General features: G+C 38.8%; 1 protein-coding gene across 1 annotated transcript in view; it reads right to left on the bottom strand.

Moving 5' to 3' along the window:
• Nucleotides 1-19,645, bottom strand: part of CAMK2D (calcium/calmodulin-dependent protein kinase II delta) — a 164,075-nt gene that overhangs the window by 32,582 nt on the left and 111,848 nt on the right. Inside the window, exons 6-12 of the mRNA XM_009883941.1 lie at nt 18,559-18,661; nt 12,449-12,532; nt 11,336-11,430; nt 9,870-9,992; nt 8,806-8,889; nt 8,059-8,101; nt 4,026-4,063 (exon numbers count right to left, since the gene is read on the bottom strand). Coding sequence (XP_009882243.1) covers nt 4,026-4,063; nt 8,059-8,101; nt 8,806-8,889; nt 9,870-9,992; nt 11,336-11,430; nt 12,449-12,532; nt 18,559-18,661 — 570 coding nt within the window. The remainder of the gene's footprint in view (nt 1-4,025; nt 4,064-8,058; nt 8,102-8,805; nt 8,890-9,869; nt 9,993-11,335; nt 11,431-12,448; nt 12,533-18,558; nt 18,662-19,645) is intronic.

A 19,645-nucleotide genomic window follows, 5' to 3' on the forward strand; every position in this document is an offset into this window, starting at 1 on the left:
CAAACTGAGCTGTGTATGAAACACCTGACTCCGTCATCTCAGAGGAAGCATCCAGCCCCTCAGCCACGCAGCGCGGCTGACATGGAAGAAGGGCTTGGCTAAATTGGAGCCTTCGGACGTTGGCACCACCGGGGACGCTCATGGAGCTTCGCGTCCTCAGCAATTTTTGACGATAACTTTGCTTTGGTACAGGTGTGGCAGCTGACTTGTGGGCTGCGGGAACCAAGCCTGCAGTTGAACTGAATCTTACTTAGAATGTGTCGAGATTACGGAAATGTCAACGGGATTTCCATTAATTAAGTACAGTCTGCAAATTTCCTTATCTTAACCAGCATTCAACTGGCTTTGAAGAATATAAAGTCATCTCGTTAATGTCAAGAACATTATCTCGACACTAAATGTTATTTAGTAATATTTGTGATAGGAACTATTCTCCCATATAGAACAAAATGATTTTTCTTTGATTTAAAATCAATGTTCACGGTGCTGTACAGCAGGAGGATGAAAAGCAGTGTTTCGGGTTTTTTTAACAACAGTCTTTCTACAGAAATTGTCATTAAGAGAAAATACGAGTCATTGTTGAGTTCCAAGTGTTCAGTTTATGCCGCAACTTGGCCTAGTTATTGCCAAATAAATTTCATTTATCTATTCACAATTACAGCCATAAGTTGCAGGGGTGTCTGAACTCAAGACAGGGAGAAAATAAATACCTTTGTGCATAAAGTCATTAATGGGGAGACATAAGTATTAGCAAGTATTTTATGTATCAACTAACTTGCTTTGACATTTATGGGACTGCGCGATGGGCAAAACCTGAACTCCTTACTCAGGAAAAAACTTGAAAAGAACCAAACCAACCACTTAAGTAAATCAAATTTCTACAGGAGAAATGTGGAGTAGTGAGAACACATACAACGCTGCTCGATGGCACACTAAGTCTTCCAAAACAAGAGAAAAGTCACGCATCAAGTTGTGTAACTACAAGTTCATATTTTTATGACAGTGTAGTCATCGAGACACTACGAATAAAAAGGCCCTAACAAAAAGCAGATAAGACATAAAGCAAAAACATGAGGGAAGAAATTAAGATTTCACCAGATTTCATACAGTCCTGTTCAGTAGTAGCTTAATACAAAAAATAAAGTGATATGCCAAACGAATGCTCGCTGTTGAATACATAATGAGAGCAGGTTAATCAAATTTCATTTCCAATTTTGCCTGAGTAAGGAGAGCAGGCTTGGGTCCATACTCCCTTGGTGAAAGTCCTATAAAAATAAACAATATCCATTACAGCTACTGCTGAAAACTGCAGGGGAGATATTCAAAACTTCTTAGGAAGGTATCAAGAACACAGCATTCATTAGTACAAGCGGTAAGAGATAATGCGATTCAAAATACAGTTATTTCTTCTGTGTCAACAGAACTTGGTAAAACCCTTTGAAACTGAGAGAAAACAGCAATAAGCCTGTACGCTTTCTCTCACAGAATGTATACATGTGATTTTATTAATATATGAACACATGTGGTGTATATTTTGCATATGTTTTTAACAGCAAACGGAAACGATTCCAAAAGAAGTAAAGAATTTTCATATGAAACAGTTATTCTGAAGTTGAATTGTGCTTAAGTGGTGACCTTCTATTTGTTGCGTAGAAGAAGAACTTTTCTATTACCACCTCACGCGTCAAAGGCCACTCTCTCGGGTCGGACAGCAGCGCAGGACAGACACACACATACGCTCCACCCAGTTGGGCACGACTCTAGAATCATTATCGCTCTTTTGGCAAAAGACTAAGAGAAAGTTGCCGTGTGGGATCACAGAGGCCAACTGAATGCAAGACTGGAGAGTGGGCTGAGGAGGAAGAAGTTATTGAGGCTGACGGTCAGCTGGGACATCTTGTGACAAAGCCCTGCGCTGTGGAGGATGTTAGCTGGGAAACTGTAGTGCGGAAAGGCTGTGAAATTGGTTATTTTTACTCCTGAGCATTTAGCACGGCATCTCGCTCTACAGTGGCTCAAGTAAAGCCATACCATTTCACTGAGCAATGTGGTTTGCGTTACATTTTATGATATTAATGCTATTAGCTTTTCAAATAAGGAGGTTTTAAAAATTAATAGAAAGCTGTTATAAGATTACCGTATTGCTACTGTTTTTATTTGCTAAGGACAGCTGCATTGGCCAATGTTACATCTACTTTTTTCTGTTTTCGTATGTCCCCAGGTTAAAAAAAAATAAAAAAAAACTTGATTGAAAGAACTGCAGAACAATTGACTGTGGACGGCATACAGCAACTGCAGGCTTAAAATTCACAAGGTTGTACTTTAAAGTCTTGCAGCTTCTCACAGTACGTTAACAAAACTGAACGCAACTGCTTGATTTCTAAGTGTGAACGTTTCACAGGAGGAGGAAAAAAAAAATCTGTCAATAAAGATCCTCACCATCATCTGAACACTCGAACTGGACTTCCTTTTCTGAATTGACCAGTCAGAGAGAAAGGAAAAGAAGAAAATGTGACTGGTTGGATTTGAAGTATCAATGCATGGAGTACAGTATATTTCTGTTTTGGCTTTTTTTTTTTTTTTTTTTTAAAAAAAAAAGACAGCTTAAGCTGTAGGAAGGGGTGGAAAAATGCTACGGATTATAAAGTATCTCAATAACAGAAATGACAAAAATAGACTTCCCCAGATTTACTCCCTTCGCTCCACATGACCATGCGGACAAACAGCAAGACCCATAAAATGTGCTGAACACCAAAATATCAAATCCCAACAAGTGTAATTTAGGCAAAATTTTGGCAACAATTGTTTCCCATATTAAAATCAAAACTGAGATATAACGAATACCATTGTAGACCTGTAGGAGGAATGATATTTAAAAAGGAAAATTTGGTAAGACAGAGTACATAAAATTTACGTATATATTCCACAATGAAACCTCTTAAGGGTTTTCCACAGGAATGACAGAAAAGTACTGAATGTGTGCTTCTCCACAGAACTAGGATATCTGCTACTTGGCAGTGAGAAGCACTGAAATCGTAGTGTACTCACTTCATTTTAAGTCAGTCTCATGATTTTTTTTTTTGATAGGAAAAGCGTGCGTATGTGGGAGAACAGGAACGAATATACTGTGAATCTGGTATTTAAGTATACAATGTTTTGTGAAAGTAAAAAGTTAAGATTAAATAGAAAATTAAAATTCAGGTCAAACACACATGTCTGAGTAAACACACATAGCACAGAAGACTATCTTTTGAATCATATAATGAAAGCTCCAGGCACTTATTTTAGTCTTCAGGTGTCCTCTGAGAAAAGAAATATAATCTCTTTCATTGCTGAGTGATATTTTTTTTTTCCTGGCTGTTTTTCAAAGTTTTTATCCAGAATGTTCATTTGTGAAGCATCTCTCCTCCTGCAGGATCTGGTGACATGAGAATAGGAGCTCTAAATCACGTACGAAAGCTGCCAAAATGTTCCCTTCTTAGCAAGGTCTATTAGTCAGGACGAGCTGATTTGTTGAGATAGTAAACCCCGCAAGTTCTGCCAAATATAGCGAGTACATCTGGCAGAAGACACCTCATGTGGAGCCAAGCCTAGCGGTAAACTTTTGGTCTTCCATGAAACCAAATGAAAAGTCAAGGGGAAACACGGAGGCAATAGAGCTGCAGATAAAACACTGATGCCTAAAAAGCTAACGTGCCCACCACCAAACCATTATTTGTATTCATAAGCTAATTAATAACATTGAGTCATTAATGACACAATCATCCTTCATTAAAATAGCAAGAAAATAATTTTCTCCAGTAGTTTGCTATCTTCCACTTATAAAATGCTTGTTTTTCAAATATGTCTTTCATTTTTTAAGATTCAACTACTAACTTTAATCACTTCAAATATACAGTAAAAGAAGCACTCATTAACAAATTCTATAAAGGAAAGAAGTAACAAGAATCAATTCTAAAAACTGGCAGAAGTTACAGATAGGTGGTGACTAATAAAATATATTTTAAAGCGCGTGTTTGACCTACCTTAACTCCATCCGGCTTTTTCAGCAAACTCTTGGCTGCTGCAAAACGAGACAAATAATTTCAGTGTCAGGTGGTTACCCCTGAGCTCAACCAGCTGTGCAGCCAACCCCCATCGCCTCCCAGCTGCAGATACCTTTTCAGCTTTTATTTCCTCCTTTTGGTGCTCCGAGTATAGGAAACGAAATATTTAAGAAACTACAAATACTGAAGATGACGATACATCTCTTTTTCCGCTGATTACAGCTGTAGGTTAGCTGTACTTATACAAGGAGAGGTCTCCTTGGGCGGCACAGAGGAAATGGAAGCAGGGTGAGTTTAAAAGCAGCAGCTTTGGATATGTTGATTTTTTTTCAACCGCAATGTGTTTACAGTATTGATGGGGACAGTTTGATACCACTATGAAAAAGTACTGTGCTGACGACGGGGACTTGGACCAAGCATCTCTAGAGTCCGCTGGCATCTTAATGATGCTATTAATATGACAGTGACATAAAAGTCACCGATATCGGATCAATAAGGTACCTAAAGAGCATCGTGGGGTATAATACAATGAAAAGTAAACTGGGTTTTAAAAAAGCACCTCTGAGCAAAGGGTCTTTGGGGATTTCCCGCCACGACAGCATCAATCACCTTGCGTGAAAGGTCGGGAAGGTTGCAAATAAGAAAGGAAGAACAATCTGCTAGCGAAGTGTTGTGTTGGGGGAGTGGTCCCTAGGAGGTAATGATGGACACTGGTAGGCTTTGCTTCGACTTCTGACGAAGAAAACCTGTTATTTTCCGAATCATGTCGCACCCTGATCAAATTTCATCAAAGCGGTGAGGACCGTTGGGCAAAATTTCCCTTGCCATGTGTTAGGGTTTAAATTCCACCGCTTAAAACCAGCGGCAAGAATGGGGCCAAATCATTCCAAATTACCAAATTTGGAGGGCCAATGTACAAACAAGCACACTGCAGCTCTGACCCTGAAAACATCTGCAGCAGAAATACACGCTGCATGACCCACCACATTCAAATAAACTAGTCACTAAAGCGTAAAGGCTTCATGACTCACTGCCAAAGACTTGAAGAATAAAAAAATTACAAAACAAGCCTGGCGGTTTTTGTTTTTTTATTGTTGTTTATGACCCAATCTTCCTATCAGAAAGTGCTCCCATCTTTACTGGCATCCTCTTTAAAACAAAACAAAAAAAAACCCCAAACAACTAGACCTTGCAAGCCTAAGGTTGCTCAAACTAGCTGAGGATGTTGGAGTTATTGAGTATGTGGTTTAAACTTGAAGTTAATTTTTGGCTTCTTCTCCGGCTACATCTGCATTAATTGCTGGTTTAGCTCTGGTTCAGAGTACAGAGAATGTAACATCACCTCGGAAACTGTACAGAACTAAATAATGTCCTTTATTGTGTTGTTTACAAGAAAAAAACCTGGAAAGTGAAGCCAGGTTAATTTTTATAATTTCAGGGGGGTTGGAACTCGATGATCTTCAAGGTCCTTTCCAACCTAAACCATTCTATGATTAATATATCGCCCCTCCGAATGCAGTTCATTAATTATGGACTTCAGCCAACACTACCATTAAAACTCTCCCAAGGCCCATGATTCACAATTAAAATGAACAAAAATAAATTTACCCGTATTATGCAACAGGACCGCCGCATGTTTTTATTTACGGAAACATGTAAATTAATATTGACAGTAAGTCGGTTTACGTGTATTTTTGAGATGGCGCACAGCCTGCTGCAATGTGCGCTTACAGGACCTGATGCAACATGGCTTTAGATTTTACACTGCCACAAATATTGCGGGCGCTCCATTAACTTCAGAAATTCATTTCGGGAAAGCGAAGGGGAGGAGCTGTTCCTGAAACCTAAGGCCAAAAAACCCAGAAGTTCATTGATTTCGAAGCCCATGTTATACCATTAGCCCTTACAAAAATATGGGAAAACGTACATTAATACTTATAGGCTGCTGTTCGTAACTTGGCCCTTTTGCTAAATTTGTGCATAAAACTTCTGAGTTCTTTTCATGGTTAACAAACATTACATGTTATATGTAGACAATTAAATGAAAGCCAGTAAAATGAGGGCACCAAAAGCAATAACTACAAGTACTGTGTTTATGGCATTGCCAGCGTGTCCTTCGAAATGTGCCTAGTACGGATTATTATGCAGTATTTTACGTTATAGGATATATTCCATACTCAACTGCCTTCGTCCGTTTTGGCTTGGAACGTATTTTTAATAACATTTCGATGCATCTTTCTTTAAGCACAGATACTGCATACAAATCAAATATTTGAAGAATTTGCAGCAGCAAAGCAATTAGCATATGCTAAATTAAGCCCACAATGAAAGATTTCTTGCAACTACAAGCAATAGCTATAAATAAAACCTAAGGCAGCGCTAATAGGCCAGAAAGCAGACGGGAAAGAAATGGTGTTGTGACAACATGTAGAAATTAAAGTGATTTAGGACAAACAGCCATTTTGATTTAGAAGAGAAAAAAGATGTTCCTTTCACGTGCTGAGGGTCTTACCTCACAAGAAATACACATTCCACATAAAAGGAAGAAAAGAAAAAGGAAAATAAAACACTTTTATAACCACATCGTTATGGACAAATGACCTTCAAAAAGCATGCTTTGCAATGAAATACAACGAATAAACAAAGAATAAACAACTTGAAAAAAATAAAATGTCACCAAGGAAAAATATGGGTCATTACGGTGTAAAACAGAGATGATAGGTGAAAACAAAATCCAAAACAAAGCCAAAACCCCGGTTTGCTTTCCATGCTGAAATACTCTTTTAAAATTACTTCAGCTTTTTTTGGTTCATGAAAATTGAAATTGAGCCCTACATATAGAGACAGTGACAGTTATGAAAAGTGATGAGAAATGATGTATTTGTTTGATATTTAATAATAATTCATATTTACAAGAAATGCAGCCTACAGCATTCCTACCTTTACAATGAATTGGCAGATATTGGCGATTCATTAAGCATTACATCAATTTACCCATTTTCTGTAATTTACAGAAGCGTAGTCTTCTGTGTTATAGGTGTGTATCAAATATAGGAACTTAACTAAGAAACTGTTTTTCAAGCACTATGCAAATTGAACAAGTTGCTCTTGCATTCATGATTATGTAATTTATTTTGGATGATTCAGTGCTTATTATTATTCAGAACATGCCCAAAGCACTATCATGTTTTTGTCCGCAAATTCGTTTACATTACACTCCAACAGTTACGTCACAGAGTAGGAGGACATGTAAAATTATTGATTTTTAGATGTGGTGTTCTTTTTCACTAGTCATTTGAAATCTCAAACGGCAAAATGAAAAATTCAGCATAGCATCAAAGTTTTGGCAATACTACTGTTGAGGAAAAGTCCAACTCTATTAACAGCGAACTTATTTTAGTTTTTCCTCTTAAAATTTGTTTAGTATAAAGATCTAAATCTCCAAGGATATCACTATAAAATTATTTCATAAAGAGGAAACATCTCCTGTTACATCAAGCTAGGCAGTCAAAGAGAAGGAAAAGAAGGACTCATTTTACTATGTTTCTCACTCCTTAGCAAAACAACGAAGAAAGAACGTGCATTTATTCTTCTTTTATTTTTATTTTTTTTAATACAAGATGCAACAGAATCCTGGAATGAGATTTCAGGTACATAAAAATAAGTTGTTTGGTGATATTTATGCATATGGAGCTATAGGCATTATTTTCAATTTTCCTCCACCAAAACAGACAGGGAAACACTGTCTTTTAACAGCTAACACTAAAAAAGTAAAGAGAAGGAACTCTCGCTGTACTAAAAAATCAGACTGTCATCTACAAGAGGTTCTATTGGGCCCAAATAGTTCAAATTCTCTCGTTTGCTTCTGCAAAAGAAACAACTTAAAGATATATCATATTTAGATGCTCCTGATAACAAAGATCTCTCTGTACTAATAAATCCTAATTAGATCTTAGTCATCACATACAAGAAAACATAAAGACCACATTACTCTGGAGCTCAATGAACATACCTGAGAAATTTCTGGTAGCCAGCATAGTTGTCAAAATGGCCCCCTGTGTACACATACATTTTCTCAAATTAGCATCACACTTGTGTAAAATTCTGAATGTGAACATGACATAACAAAAAGGATAAGACGTGTAAATTACATCAATTACTAAATTAATCCTGAAAGAATGGATTGTCTGCGCATTATCTATCATATGTGATGCCATTAGTGCATAAATTTTAAATTAATCTTAACTAAAAACCTATCAGCAAGTCTGATAATCTCAAATATTTACCCATTTTGAGTACCTAAAGCACAAACCATGAGTACCCCCAAGCACAGTAAGTGTCAGCAAAATACATAGCTGGATAGGAAAAAGACTTTACTAACGTGCTTAGATTCTTTTTTAGGTAGGAGGAGGAGTTTATTTGTAATTCTGCAAAGTTATCCTGTCTGGTCAGGAGAAAACAAAGGATAATCTACAGGAATAACCGTAAGGCTTTTCCTTCAACGATACATTTTTAATGTGTATAAACAAAGATGATTGTTATTATTTTTAATCCCACCAAATTACGCTACGTTCTGTTCACTTTTGTGAAAAGTTTAAGATCCTCCCGTTCAAAAGCTGATCATCTATCTAAATAGTTCATTTAAGCATAATATTGAAGGAAAAATTTGCTTAGGGACCGTTTGTTTTACACATGGAACACAAGCCAACATATTTTCACCTTTCCGAAATTATCCACTTGCAGAAGTTTTCACTCTTACCTTTAGTTTTCTCCTCGCATTGAATTTCTTCAAGCAATCTACAGTCTCTTGTCTGTGCATCATAGAGGCAACAGTAGAACGTTGCTGAGAGAAGAAGAAAAAGAATCACTTTAACGCACCCAGCCAGACATCTAGCATTTTATTTACGCTACAACATACATATGACAACCCACGTGGTGCAAAACTTAGGCCTTTAATTTCTACGCTGTCTGACTATGCCTTTGTGCAGGTTTCTACACATTTGGGGAACTTCCAAATCAACAAAGCCACGGTCGCATTTTACCCAGGCTCTTGAAAGAAACAGGAAACCCACGAAATCTTAGAACTTGGGTTACGCAGTATAATAATCAAAGTAATATACTGAATTATGATTTTGGAAAATACGTTTTAAAACAAGAAGGAAACTTTTCTTCACCGTTAGTGGTACCAGGTGAGGTACGGCAGCAGGAAATAATTTCAGAGAAAATTCAGCGGTACTTGCATTTTCCCTGAAACTCCACTTAATTTGTAGCCTACTGGAGTGAATAAAGGGTTGGGAACCAGCTGTACCGCTCCCAACAGTATCAGCCCAGACTACCGGCGAAGCCTAAGTGTAGAATGTGCTGCCAATTAGAAAGTAGTCCTGGATCTGGTAAGAGATAGGCAGCCTCTGCTACCTGCAAATTGGCTTTTTAAAGGTCCCCTAATTTCCTGCCTTTACATTTCATGCTTATCATAATGGTTATAGGGAAATGAAGACGTAAAGCATTATCTAACTGAAAATAACTTTCTTGTTCTTTTTTTTTTCTCTCATAATTTAAAATAAAGCTCTAATTTTGGAACTTCGGCACCGCAAAGTCAAGGCAAAGGAGTTCATTTCTGCAAAAATCGTATCGCAGGCTGAGACCTCGATATATGACACTATTGACTGCATCTGTACAATTACAATTTTACACTGCCTTAGTTACACAGCTGCACAAGTAGGGACAAAACCTGCCCTCTGAACACCTTCACTATATGCTGAAGTAAACTATAAGCTGATTTGTCTGCCAAATCATCCTGTTCAATCTGTGGAAATTACTTACACAGATCCATGGATGCTTTAGTGCTTCTGATGCTGTGATACGTTTTGCTGGGTTGATGGTAAGCATTTTATTGATAAGGTCTTTTGCTTCAGGAGTCACTGTATCCCATTCTGGTGAGGGAAACTTAAAGAAAAGAAATACATAGGTGTATATTATCTTCTACAATATTTACACAATTTTACCTAACAATTTTCTTTGATACTATTTCTGTAACATTAATTGGTAGCAACTAACCAGTTTTAAGGGGAAAAATGCAGTTTGACAAAATTAGAAAAGTTTGAATTCGCCAGTTTTATAAATGTTTTTCTTCTTTACTATTTTGACCTTTTATTTATTTGGTTCAAATGCACAGCATTTCTGTATTTACAATAACATGATGCCAATTGAAATTCATAGCATTAAATAGTAACGGCAGACAGAGTAACAAATTTCAGTCACCTGACAGGCATACGGTCATACAGCACTTAATACAGTCCTAGTTTCTCTTTTAATAAAGACAAAAATATAAAGCTCTATTATTCGAACTCCTTGTTTGGTTTCTTTCATTGTAAATCTTAATGCTAACTGTATAGTTACGGTATATAAATTCAACTAGTTATGAATTAACACCTCCCCGCTCAGTAAAATATGTATACATGCACTCAAAAGCGCCTGCTCAAATGCAAATGGCATGAAAAAAATACGTGCCTTAAACTATGATTACTTGTTCACTAGGAAGAAGACTTGACAGACCGTAAGTCTATTTTCACTAAAAGGCCATAGCATAACAACTCCCTTTTTAGTCATCATCCTCCAGGACTGGATTCAAGTAAGAGCTTCAAAATTACAAGGTTCTGTCTTTTCCTCTTCATCCTTCACAAATTATTTAAATCTGGGGACCGACACCCTTCTGTCTGTTCAATGTCACATAAACGGATGACGTTGCAAAATTCCCAATGTCACCAAATCACCAGTTCTTACTTAGCAACAGCTGTAATGCTTTTTGTTGGAATACATGTAGTTAATGAAACTATGTCTTTTGAAAAGCTCTAGAGCAGCTCGTATTTCCAAAAGTGGGCAATACAGCAGCATTGAGGTGTGTATTTAGGAAGCTTAAGACTTTTTCAAAATAATTTAGAATAACTGATCGGTTGAACTGATAAACCACAAGGAGAAACGCAGACCCTTGGGAGCTCATGGAGGTCTGAACAGGCTCGTCAGGATAACACAAGTTCGCGTGATTTATACAAGGCCCAGACAGTGAAAGCTTGGAGCCACAGGGAAATTAGACTTAAATTAGCATAGGATGTTCCCATTCCAGTAAGGTTCATGTTACTAAAGTAACACCTACTATATTGAGTGGCTCATAAAGATAACCAATACAAAAAAAGATTTGGGAAATAATTCTAAGTTCACTTTTCTCTCTAGAAAACTCCCATTTAGAGTTACAATTCTAAATAATTGAATAGACAGAGTACGGTACTTACATCATAAGCACCAGCCTTGATCTGCTGGTAAAGCCTGTGCTGGTCTTCATCCCAGAAAGGAGGATATCCCACCAGGAGGATATACAGAATGACACCTGCAGAAAGTTCACAGTACCATTAAGGGATTTTAAGAAAAAAAAAACCCAGAAATTCATTTTGCATCCGGCAACCATGTAAAACAAATGGTTCAACAGTATTATCCCAGCTACTAAAAAACACTGACTGCTGATACTGGAGAAAACAGTAAATATAGGGTTCCCAAGATAACCTCCTATGCAGAATCTGGGCAATAATGAATATCTGACACAACATCAGATTTGGAAGACTGAAAATGTCTAGCTCACTGGAGAAATAATTTTCAATGATCACGGATGTTCTAGGAAAATGCATTTTTTTACCTCCTGTTTTATCATGGCGTGTACTGGTGTCCGTAAGATTTCGTTTTAACTAATCTCACGCAAAGAAAATTTCGGTAACTCAATTTATCAGTATAAATAAATGGTCAATAGGAAATTAAAAAAAGTCCATCCGCTAGTCTTGCAGAGATGATTCACTAAAGAAAAGTGCCTTCATAAATACAACCAAATAAGAGTGGGCAGAAATAAAATAAGGAAACCACCAATTGCTCTCAGGCTGGTAGCTCCCACTTGCCAGTACCTTAAACTACACCATTTCACGAACTGGATGATAAAGTAATTGCTCTGTACTCCAGTTCACAAAACATTTAGTTTCACAGTTTAAAACTGCAGTTCTAGTATATTGGTCAGATCTGATTTTATGCTGCTTGTGAACCAAAACTACCAGCCAGACCACAGTACAAGTTGTTATGTCTTCTAACTAGTTAGGCATCATGTGCCTGCAGCTTTTTTTTTAAATACTTTGTGAAAGTGTGTTGTGTAGACATGGCCAAGAATGCTGTGATAACACACCTTCACAAATAATATTTAGAAAAATATGAAGCTAAAAATATCAGATGACCCCCTCTAAAATTAATATTGTATTTTACTAAATACATATTATCTGATGCATAATGTAATGTTCTCTGGGTATCACCTCTCTCCCTCAGAACACTTTATGGTGGACTGAACATCATCTTTCAGAATAATTTCTTACCACATGCCCACATATCCACAGGTTTTCCATACGGATCTTTTCGTAACACCTCTGGAGAAAGGTATCCCGGAGTACCAGCAAAGCCTGTCAAAAGGCAAGGCAACTTAGTCTCAAAAGCTGTATGCACTCTGAAAAAATCAAGTCATTCTCACCTCAGCCCACAAGACATTATTTCCCAAGCCATCGACCACTAACCGCTCCGTTTTGAACTTTTCTTTTTGTGGCAAATCACCTAGAAGTAACAACAACTCCAGATTCACCAGTGCGGTCAAGGATCTGGTGATGGTGCCACAGGGGAAGGTTTCCAGAAAGACTGCAAGATAGCCGACGAAATTTCTTTCCCGACTTCTGCATTACTGGAAGCTGTAGTGAGACATCCAGTAGTGAGGCACAAATACAGCTGGCTCAGGGTGAAGGTCGAAAAAGTTGGGGGGGGGTGGCGTGGGAAACATTAACTGAGCGATCACCCTTGGAGATACTAATTGAAAGACAGAAAATTCACACCATGCATACCAAAGACTGTTACTAGGTTGTTTTGGTTTTTTTTTTTTTTTTAATCATTAGCCTAATTTAGGCTATTTTAAAATAGCCCCAAACTATAAGAATGAAGGCTGTAAACGTGACTTGCATGGGATTTCTGGGAGTCCATCAGCTGTCAGCTGTGAAGACCGTTACCGCACACAGAGTACTTCCACTGACCTTTATGCGGAACTAATTAACAAAACAGAGGGGCAGCTAAGCTACAGTATCCTAACTATAAGGAGCATTTAAGGAGCCCTGTTCAGTCTTATGGGAGGGCAGATGACCCAGTGAACAACACGTAGGGCTAGATTTAAAAAAAAAGCTTACGATCTCTCATTTAGAAGAAAAAAAAAGTAAAAACACTGTTGAAATTTCTTCACAGAGGAGCGGAAACTCAATTCAGCCAATGCCAGATGGTGGCAAAGTAAATGTTTGGAGATGTTCAGGATTACATTGCACAAGAGCACAACTGGCTATTGCTTAGTACGAAGACCACCAACTCAGGGCTTAACCTTCGCCCAGCCTCTGCTGTTCCTATTCCACCCAGCTACTTCTAATACGATCTTTCCACTGCAAAACTCATTTCCATTAAGTCGTTCCACTTCTGAAAACCTCCTTGCAAAAAGCATCTCTGAAGTAACCTAGCCTTTAAAATTTATATGTTCTTCATTCTTTATTCATTACCAGCAGTGCCGCTTTCTCTTAGGAGAAATGCGAAACGTAGGTATAAACGTAGACTTATTCTTAGGACGCTGTAAATGATAAAAACTTAATGTCCAATAACACTGTGGACTATTTCAGTTAGTACGTCTCTTCGTTCAAGCATCTTTGCCTGAAATACATGCTTGGGAATTCTTGAAAGGTGAGAATTGGATGGCTTTCATGAAGTACCACACGTCATTTCTGAAATACCACACTGGATCCCACAAAACTTATGAGAGACGGTGATAATGTACAAAGCGTACAGCTGCAGGAAAAGGAAGCCTTTGCCCTGCAGCTGGCAATCATTTTAGGGTGGGAGGAGGAAATGAAGGAACACATTCTGTATATTCTACTGAGAATACAGCTAAAATATTTTCACAAAAAATAAGCTTGTTTTTTGCAGTCTCCTGATAGAAGAGCTATGAATTGTTAAAGAGTACTATCATACAGGAAACACATCTTAAGCTCCTTTGAGAAGCTAAAAAATATATGCTCTAAGTAGCTTTAAATAGAGTGATGTTTCGTATCTCTTCTCGGCTGTAGTGCTCTACATTAATATTTTTGTTCATTTTACAGGGGAAGTAAAGTTGTCTCGACTTTCAAACTTACCAGAGCTCCATAAACATTACTATGCATCACTTGAAAAGAAACTTTAAAGTGAAAATAAATATAGTACTTAGCTAACTTCATCTCTTGATGAAGATACAGAACGGGTCTAAACAGAAATAATTGGTATGGCTTTAATACCTATTCTGATGTTGCTTAAAGCAGCAAACACAGAAGAATACATGGGCATGACTTCAGTGGAAAAGAAAAAACGTACTGAAATAGTTAGCTGTTATTTATCAGGTAATTCTATAACACGTCAGAGGGATACCAGTACGAGCCTGTGCTTTCCAGGAAAGTGGGCATGACTTCAGTGGAAAAGAAGAAACGTACTGAAATAGCTGTTATTTATCAGGTAATTCTGTAACACGTCAGAGGGATCCCAGTACGAGCCTGTGCTTTCCAGGAAAGTATTGCTAACAGTAGTAATTACTTCAGCGAAAACAACTTGCAAAGCTGGAAACTGTCTGTGCAGTGTCTAGAAAAGACCGCATCACCTCGTACTCCGATCACCGTGTGATTTAATGAAGTATCCAGAGGCCCAAGACAAATGCTCAACTTCGAACTCAACCTTGTTGAGTGCAGTGGTGCGCGGGTACACGAGAGCGCAGGTTACTCAGCCTCAACAGCTTACAGGCTCACAACCCTCTAATGCAAAGATTACATATATGCTTAACTCATAAACGGTGAGCGTGTCTCAAGTCAAACCCGCATTGAAGGTTAACTACCATCCCACAACATAAACTTCAATTAACACAGAGAGATGTATCTTAAGCGCGCAGCAGAGATCGCTGCTCTGAGATCTGCCCTGTGCTCTCACCGCCAGACGTACAGCCTCTCAGCACCTCTCAGGCAAGGATTCCAAAATCAAACGGCAGAATAAACCAGGTTAGTTTAAACAGCGTGAGTTGTACACTTTTGCTAACACACCTCCCTTCGACTCAAGAATGAAAATTCAAAGGAGCAGTCTGGTGAGAAGACGGGGAGAAGGTGGCAGCGAGGGGACAAGAACAAGCAGCTGAGGGTAAGGACAGGGCAGCAGCCTTCTCCTCCTGCACAGCTGGATCCAAAAATACAACCTGAATTTAATGCAGCTAGCAAACTAATCCGGTGAAGCTACTTCCAATGACTTTAGCGATGTGTATTTTAGTCCGAGCTGCAGGGCTGGACTAATGATGAGATACAACTAGGACTAAATCTGCCTACCAGTGAGTTAACTGCAGTCCTTCCACTGACTTCTGCCAGAGGGCAATGAGTCACTTGCCACTTGCCCAGTACATTAAACACCTGCACCAGCAGGGTGGGGTGTTGCGACTGAACCCTCAAACGCTTTTCTACAAACAGGCAAGGAACAGGTTTGTTTTACAAACATGCAGCCCAGGAAAGTGCTCCGTTGGATCCCAACACGCAGAGATATAGGCAGTTTCCCGCTGAGGCAGAGCCATGGTTTAAGCAGAAAAGCGACCGTCACACCAGAGGACTACACCCAAAAAAAAAAAAAAAAAAAAAAAAAGAAAAACACACTGATGCAGAGCTATAATTAGAATCAGAGCACGCCATGAGTCACTAAGTGCTGCAGAATTCAGTGGAAAGCAGAAAAATCTTCTGGACTGAAGCAAGAAAAAGTTCGAGATGTCGAGCACATCGGAGTTTGTGTTTTGCCTTGGTAAAGCAGCCGTAAGACGAAGGCAGGCACTCAGGCCCTTACGGAAAGGTTTTGCAGAAGTTCCAAAAAAAGTACAGAACGCACTAGTCTTATCGAATACCACAAATTAAAAAAAAAAAAAAAAGCCACATTAGACTACTTTCTTTCTGTTACTTTGCTGCCAGCTTACCTCTCACTTACGTATATATTTTGAAGGCATTCTGTCCCATCTCCTTTCTACCAAGTTCAGCACGGCAATCCTCATGACGCTACGAGTCTAAACCAAGCACTTCACAAGAACCAAATGACCAAAAAATCAAGCGCAAGATTTTACAGGGAACTGCAACCTCCAGTGCATCATCTGCATCCATACAGATGCATCATCTAGGGAAAACATCCCTGAAGCTGAGCTGATGCTGCTGATTTTTTTCTTGAGATGCTTCCTGTTTACCTGATGTTTTTGTCATGATAACAAATCACTCGGGTTTTGTCTAATTTCTGTTCCACTCCTTTTTTACCGGTGTATTTGTTAATGTGCAAGAGCAATCTCCTCTGTCCTTCGCGGATTATTGAAATCCATTTATATAAAGGCTGGGATTTAAAACAACAGGCTAGCTTATAAAGCTACCAACATATGTCCAACGGTACTGCCTCTGCACCCACACGCAGTTATATCCTAGATTTCAAACACTCAAATCTCTCAACCCACTGCCTGCACAAAATCCTTTGTGCTTTTATTCTAAGCTTTGACAGCAAGCTCACAATCACTTTGTTCAATTTTAAACTGCGCTTTCTGGCTGCTGTAAGTGAGAATAGGTAGCTGCTATAAATATTTTATTCTGTATTTTTTCCCTCCTGGGATTTACAATAAATTTTGTCCTGCGCTTCACATCTGTTCCAAGAGGGTGGTATGTGAGATAGACGCATGGTGTTTGTACATGTCCTACTATTTAAAATGACCACTATGAAATCTTTTTCATCATTTTCCTTTGGGCATCTGTTAACTGTAACAAACAATCTGCAATTAGCTTTTTTTTTTTCTTTTTTTTTTTTAAATTAACAAAAAAAAAAGGAATACTTTAGCGGAACTGGAGACCAGTGCATAATATTTAACTCGCTGCCCCCCATCCTCCTCTCATAATCTGAAGTGGAGCATTGTACAGGATGCTAAGATACGTTCCAGGTATCGATCCCGGTTTGCACCATAAACGGATGCCGTCAGGAGGGCAGACACCCTCCTATTCCAACATTTCACGAGCAGGAATGAAGCGCAGAATGTGGTCACACGCGCTCATGCAGTTTGCTTCCACACTCCCATACATCTTTGTCACCTTCCCCATCAAGCAAGCATACTCTTGATCCCTTCCAGACGAAGACAATGTTTTCAAGATCACTGAAGTAGCTGAGAAACTCCAGTCCCAGCTTCAGATGATGTCTGTAAGCTGTGGATACACAACCCTTTCCAGACTACCGCGCAAGGTTCCAGGCGCTTTTAACCACCCTTCACCATCCTGGGTTTATGCTCTCCATGATCTACTACGTAAGTTGCTTACTATATTAACAATTGTACGTTTTTAATAAGCCAGCTGATTTTGACCTCAGTGGGTCAAAGAACAGTTTTGTGCACAGTTTTACTTGCAGGTGTGAAGGGGCAGTAATCTCTAGGACAGCAATATGAAAACCTGGGACAGATAACTTCTACTGTCACAGGAAGATCTAGATGTGGACGACTGTCTGCAGCCTCAGGTACTCAAACCCCTTTTTTTTTTTGTTTTGTTCAAGTCGCATTCTGAAGTGCTTCAGAATTAAATTTTCAGGTATTTCCAGTTAAAATACTCAGCAGTATTAACCTACACTCTCACTCCTCAGTCACCCGAGCACCTGTCTGGAAACCACCCGTCTCCCTCCCCGGCTCTACACCCTTATTTCCCTCCTCTAGATACACAGGTGAAAGTGGGGGAGAAGGGGCTTGTGTGCACCCAAGTCAAAACTTCCAGGCTGACAAAAGCTAGGATAAGCCAGGAACCACAAAACCTAAGTTTCAGGGTCAAGAAATGTCAATGGCACTTAGACTACATGCAAAAAGGACATCTGTAAAGCTATACGTACAAGAAGTACAAATTTAAAAACCCTCTCCCTCCATCCTACCTCGTACCAGTACTGCTGTGTTGGCAAAATCCCCAGTATGAACACAGCTGTGCCAACAGAAGAGACTTTTGCCCATTTATTCTATGTGGTTTGTGGTAAGGTGATTTACCTTTGCTAGTGAAGGGGAGGCTATGGGGCACAGACACTTCTTGCCTAAGCGAGCGCTGAGATTTGGAAATGTAGCCACGGGTCACTTTTGAAATCTTGGGGGATTTTTTTTTTTTCTTTTTCTTTTTTAAACAAATATGTTCTGCTGCCAAGGTCTGTTTAATTCAATGAGAATTATAGATAACATTCTTCCTGGAGAAAAAGGTCTAAAGTGTAGCCTCAGCTGTAGAGATTGAACTATGACCAAAACACCCCTTAAAGCTACATATCAAGTCGTCACACAGCTGCGCGTTTTACCCTAGGGTGAGAGCTGGGCGGTTTGGGAGGTTTAACGGCTATGCTGAATAAATGGTGAGAAAAACTCCAAATATTTACTTACCAAACCAAGCCTGTTGTTCTCCTTGGACTTCTATAGCCAATCCAAAGTCCGCCAGTTTTACTGCTGCTCCCTTGGATTTGCTAGCTAAAAGTAAGTTCTCAGGCTTTATTCAGAGAGAGAAAAAAATTGAGATGAAAAGATAAGTAAATATATTTTAGACAGGTTTTCACTTTTTTTAGTTACGGTAGTCTGGAAAAGAACAAATACTGAGAGGAGCGAAAAAGAGAAAAAAAAACATGCGTTTTCTCCATGAAACTGCAAAACCTGCACTTTCCATTCCTACTTGGAAAGAACCGCCAGGCCTGTAAACAGCCTGCACGATGCCGTGACAGCAAGACTAAGGACAGCGTGCAGAGCTACGAGATCACATGGAACCGCGACACCTCTTTGTGCGATAGGACAATTCAGAATCTCCTAAGAGCTCACTACCGGAAAAATGCTGCAGAAAACTCCCCAAAGACACATATTCTTTGATTCCTGATCCTACGCTGTTTGCAGGATTAGGCATCTGTAACCGTCAAGCGTAAATATGTTTTGCATGACAGCTTAACAATAAGAGACATATTATTATACTTGTATTTAGAGGGCAGGTGTATTTACATTGCAAATCTTTCAGCATGCCCACCTTTGTGCTTGCAGAGAACCTATTACAAATAATGATGTAAGTTTGCAGAAGTTCCCACTTTATTTTTTTTTTTCAGGGTATGTTGGTCACATCTGAAATCAAATGCTACGGTATACTCACACTATTGAAAGGAAAGGATTTGCACATAACACTGGTGTTCATTCTGCTGTTCATAATGTGCCCTCTTAACTTCACTTAGCAAATACATCAAATGCAAATTGTCCAAAGATAACTTTATTCTATGCACCTTAACTTTAAAAAAAACCAATAAAAACTTACAAAATGCAGCAGAATTACAGATCACTTCAGAGAACTGTGACCTCTATAGCATTTTCTTGCCTTTTTTTTTCTATCTCCATTATTTTTAAAAAAGGTTTTGTTCTACCTTTACATAATAACAAAACCTCACTTCCAAGGGTATTGCTGTGACTCTTCTGGAAGCAATTTTTGGAGTCATCTATC

This window comes from Charadrius vociferus, unplaced genomic scaffold (genome assembly GCF_000708025.1).
Source record: "Charadrius vociferus isolate BGI_N301 unplaced genomic scaffold, ASM70802v2 scaffold154, whole genome shotgun sequence".
NCBI lineage: Eukaryota > Metazoa > Chordata > Aves > Charadriiformes > Charadriidae > Charadrius > Charadrius vociferus.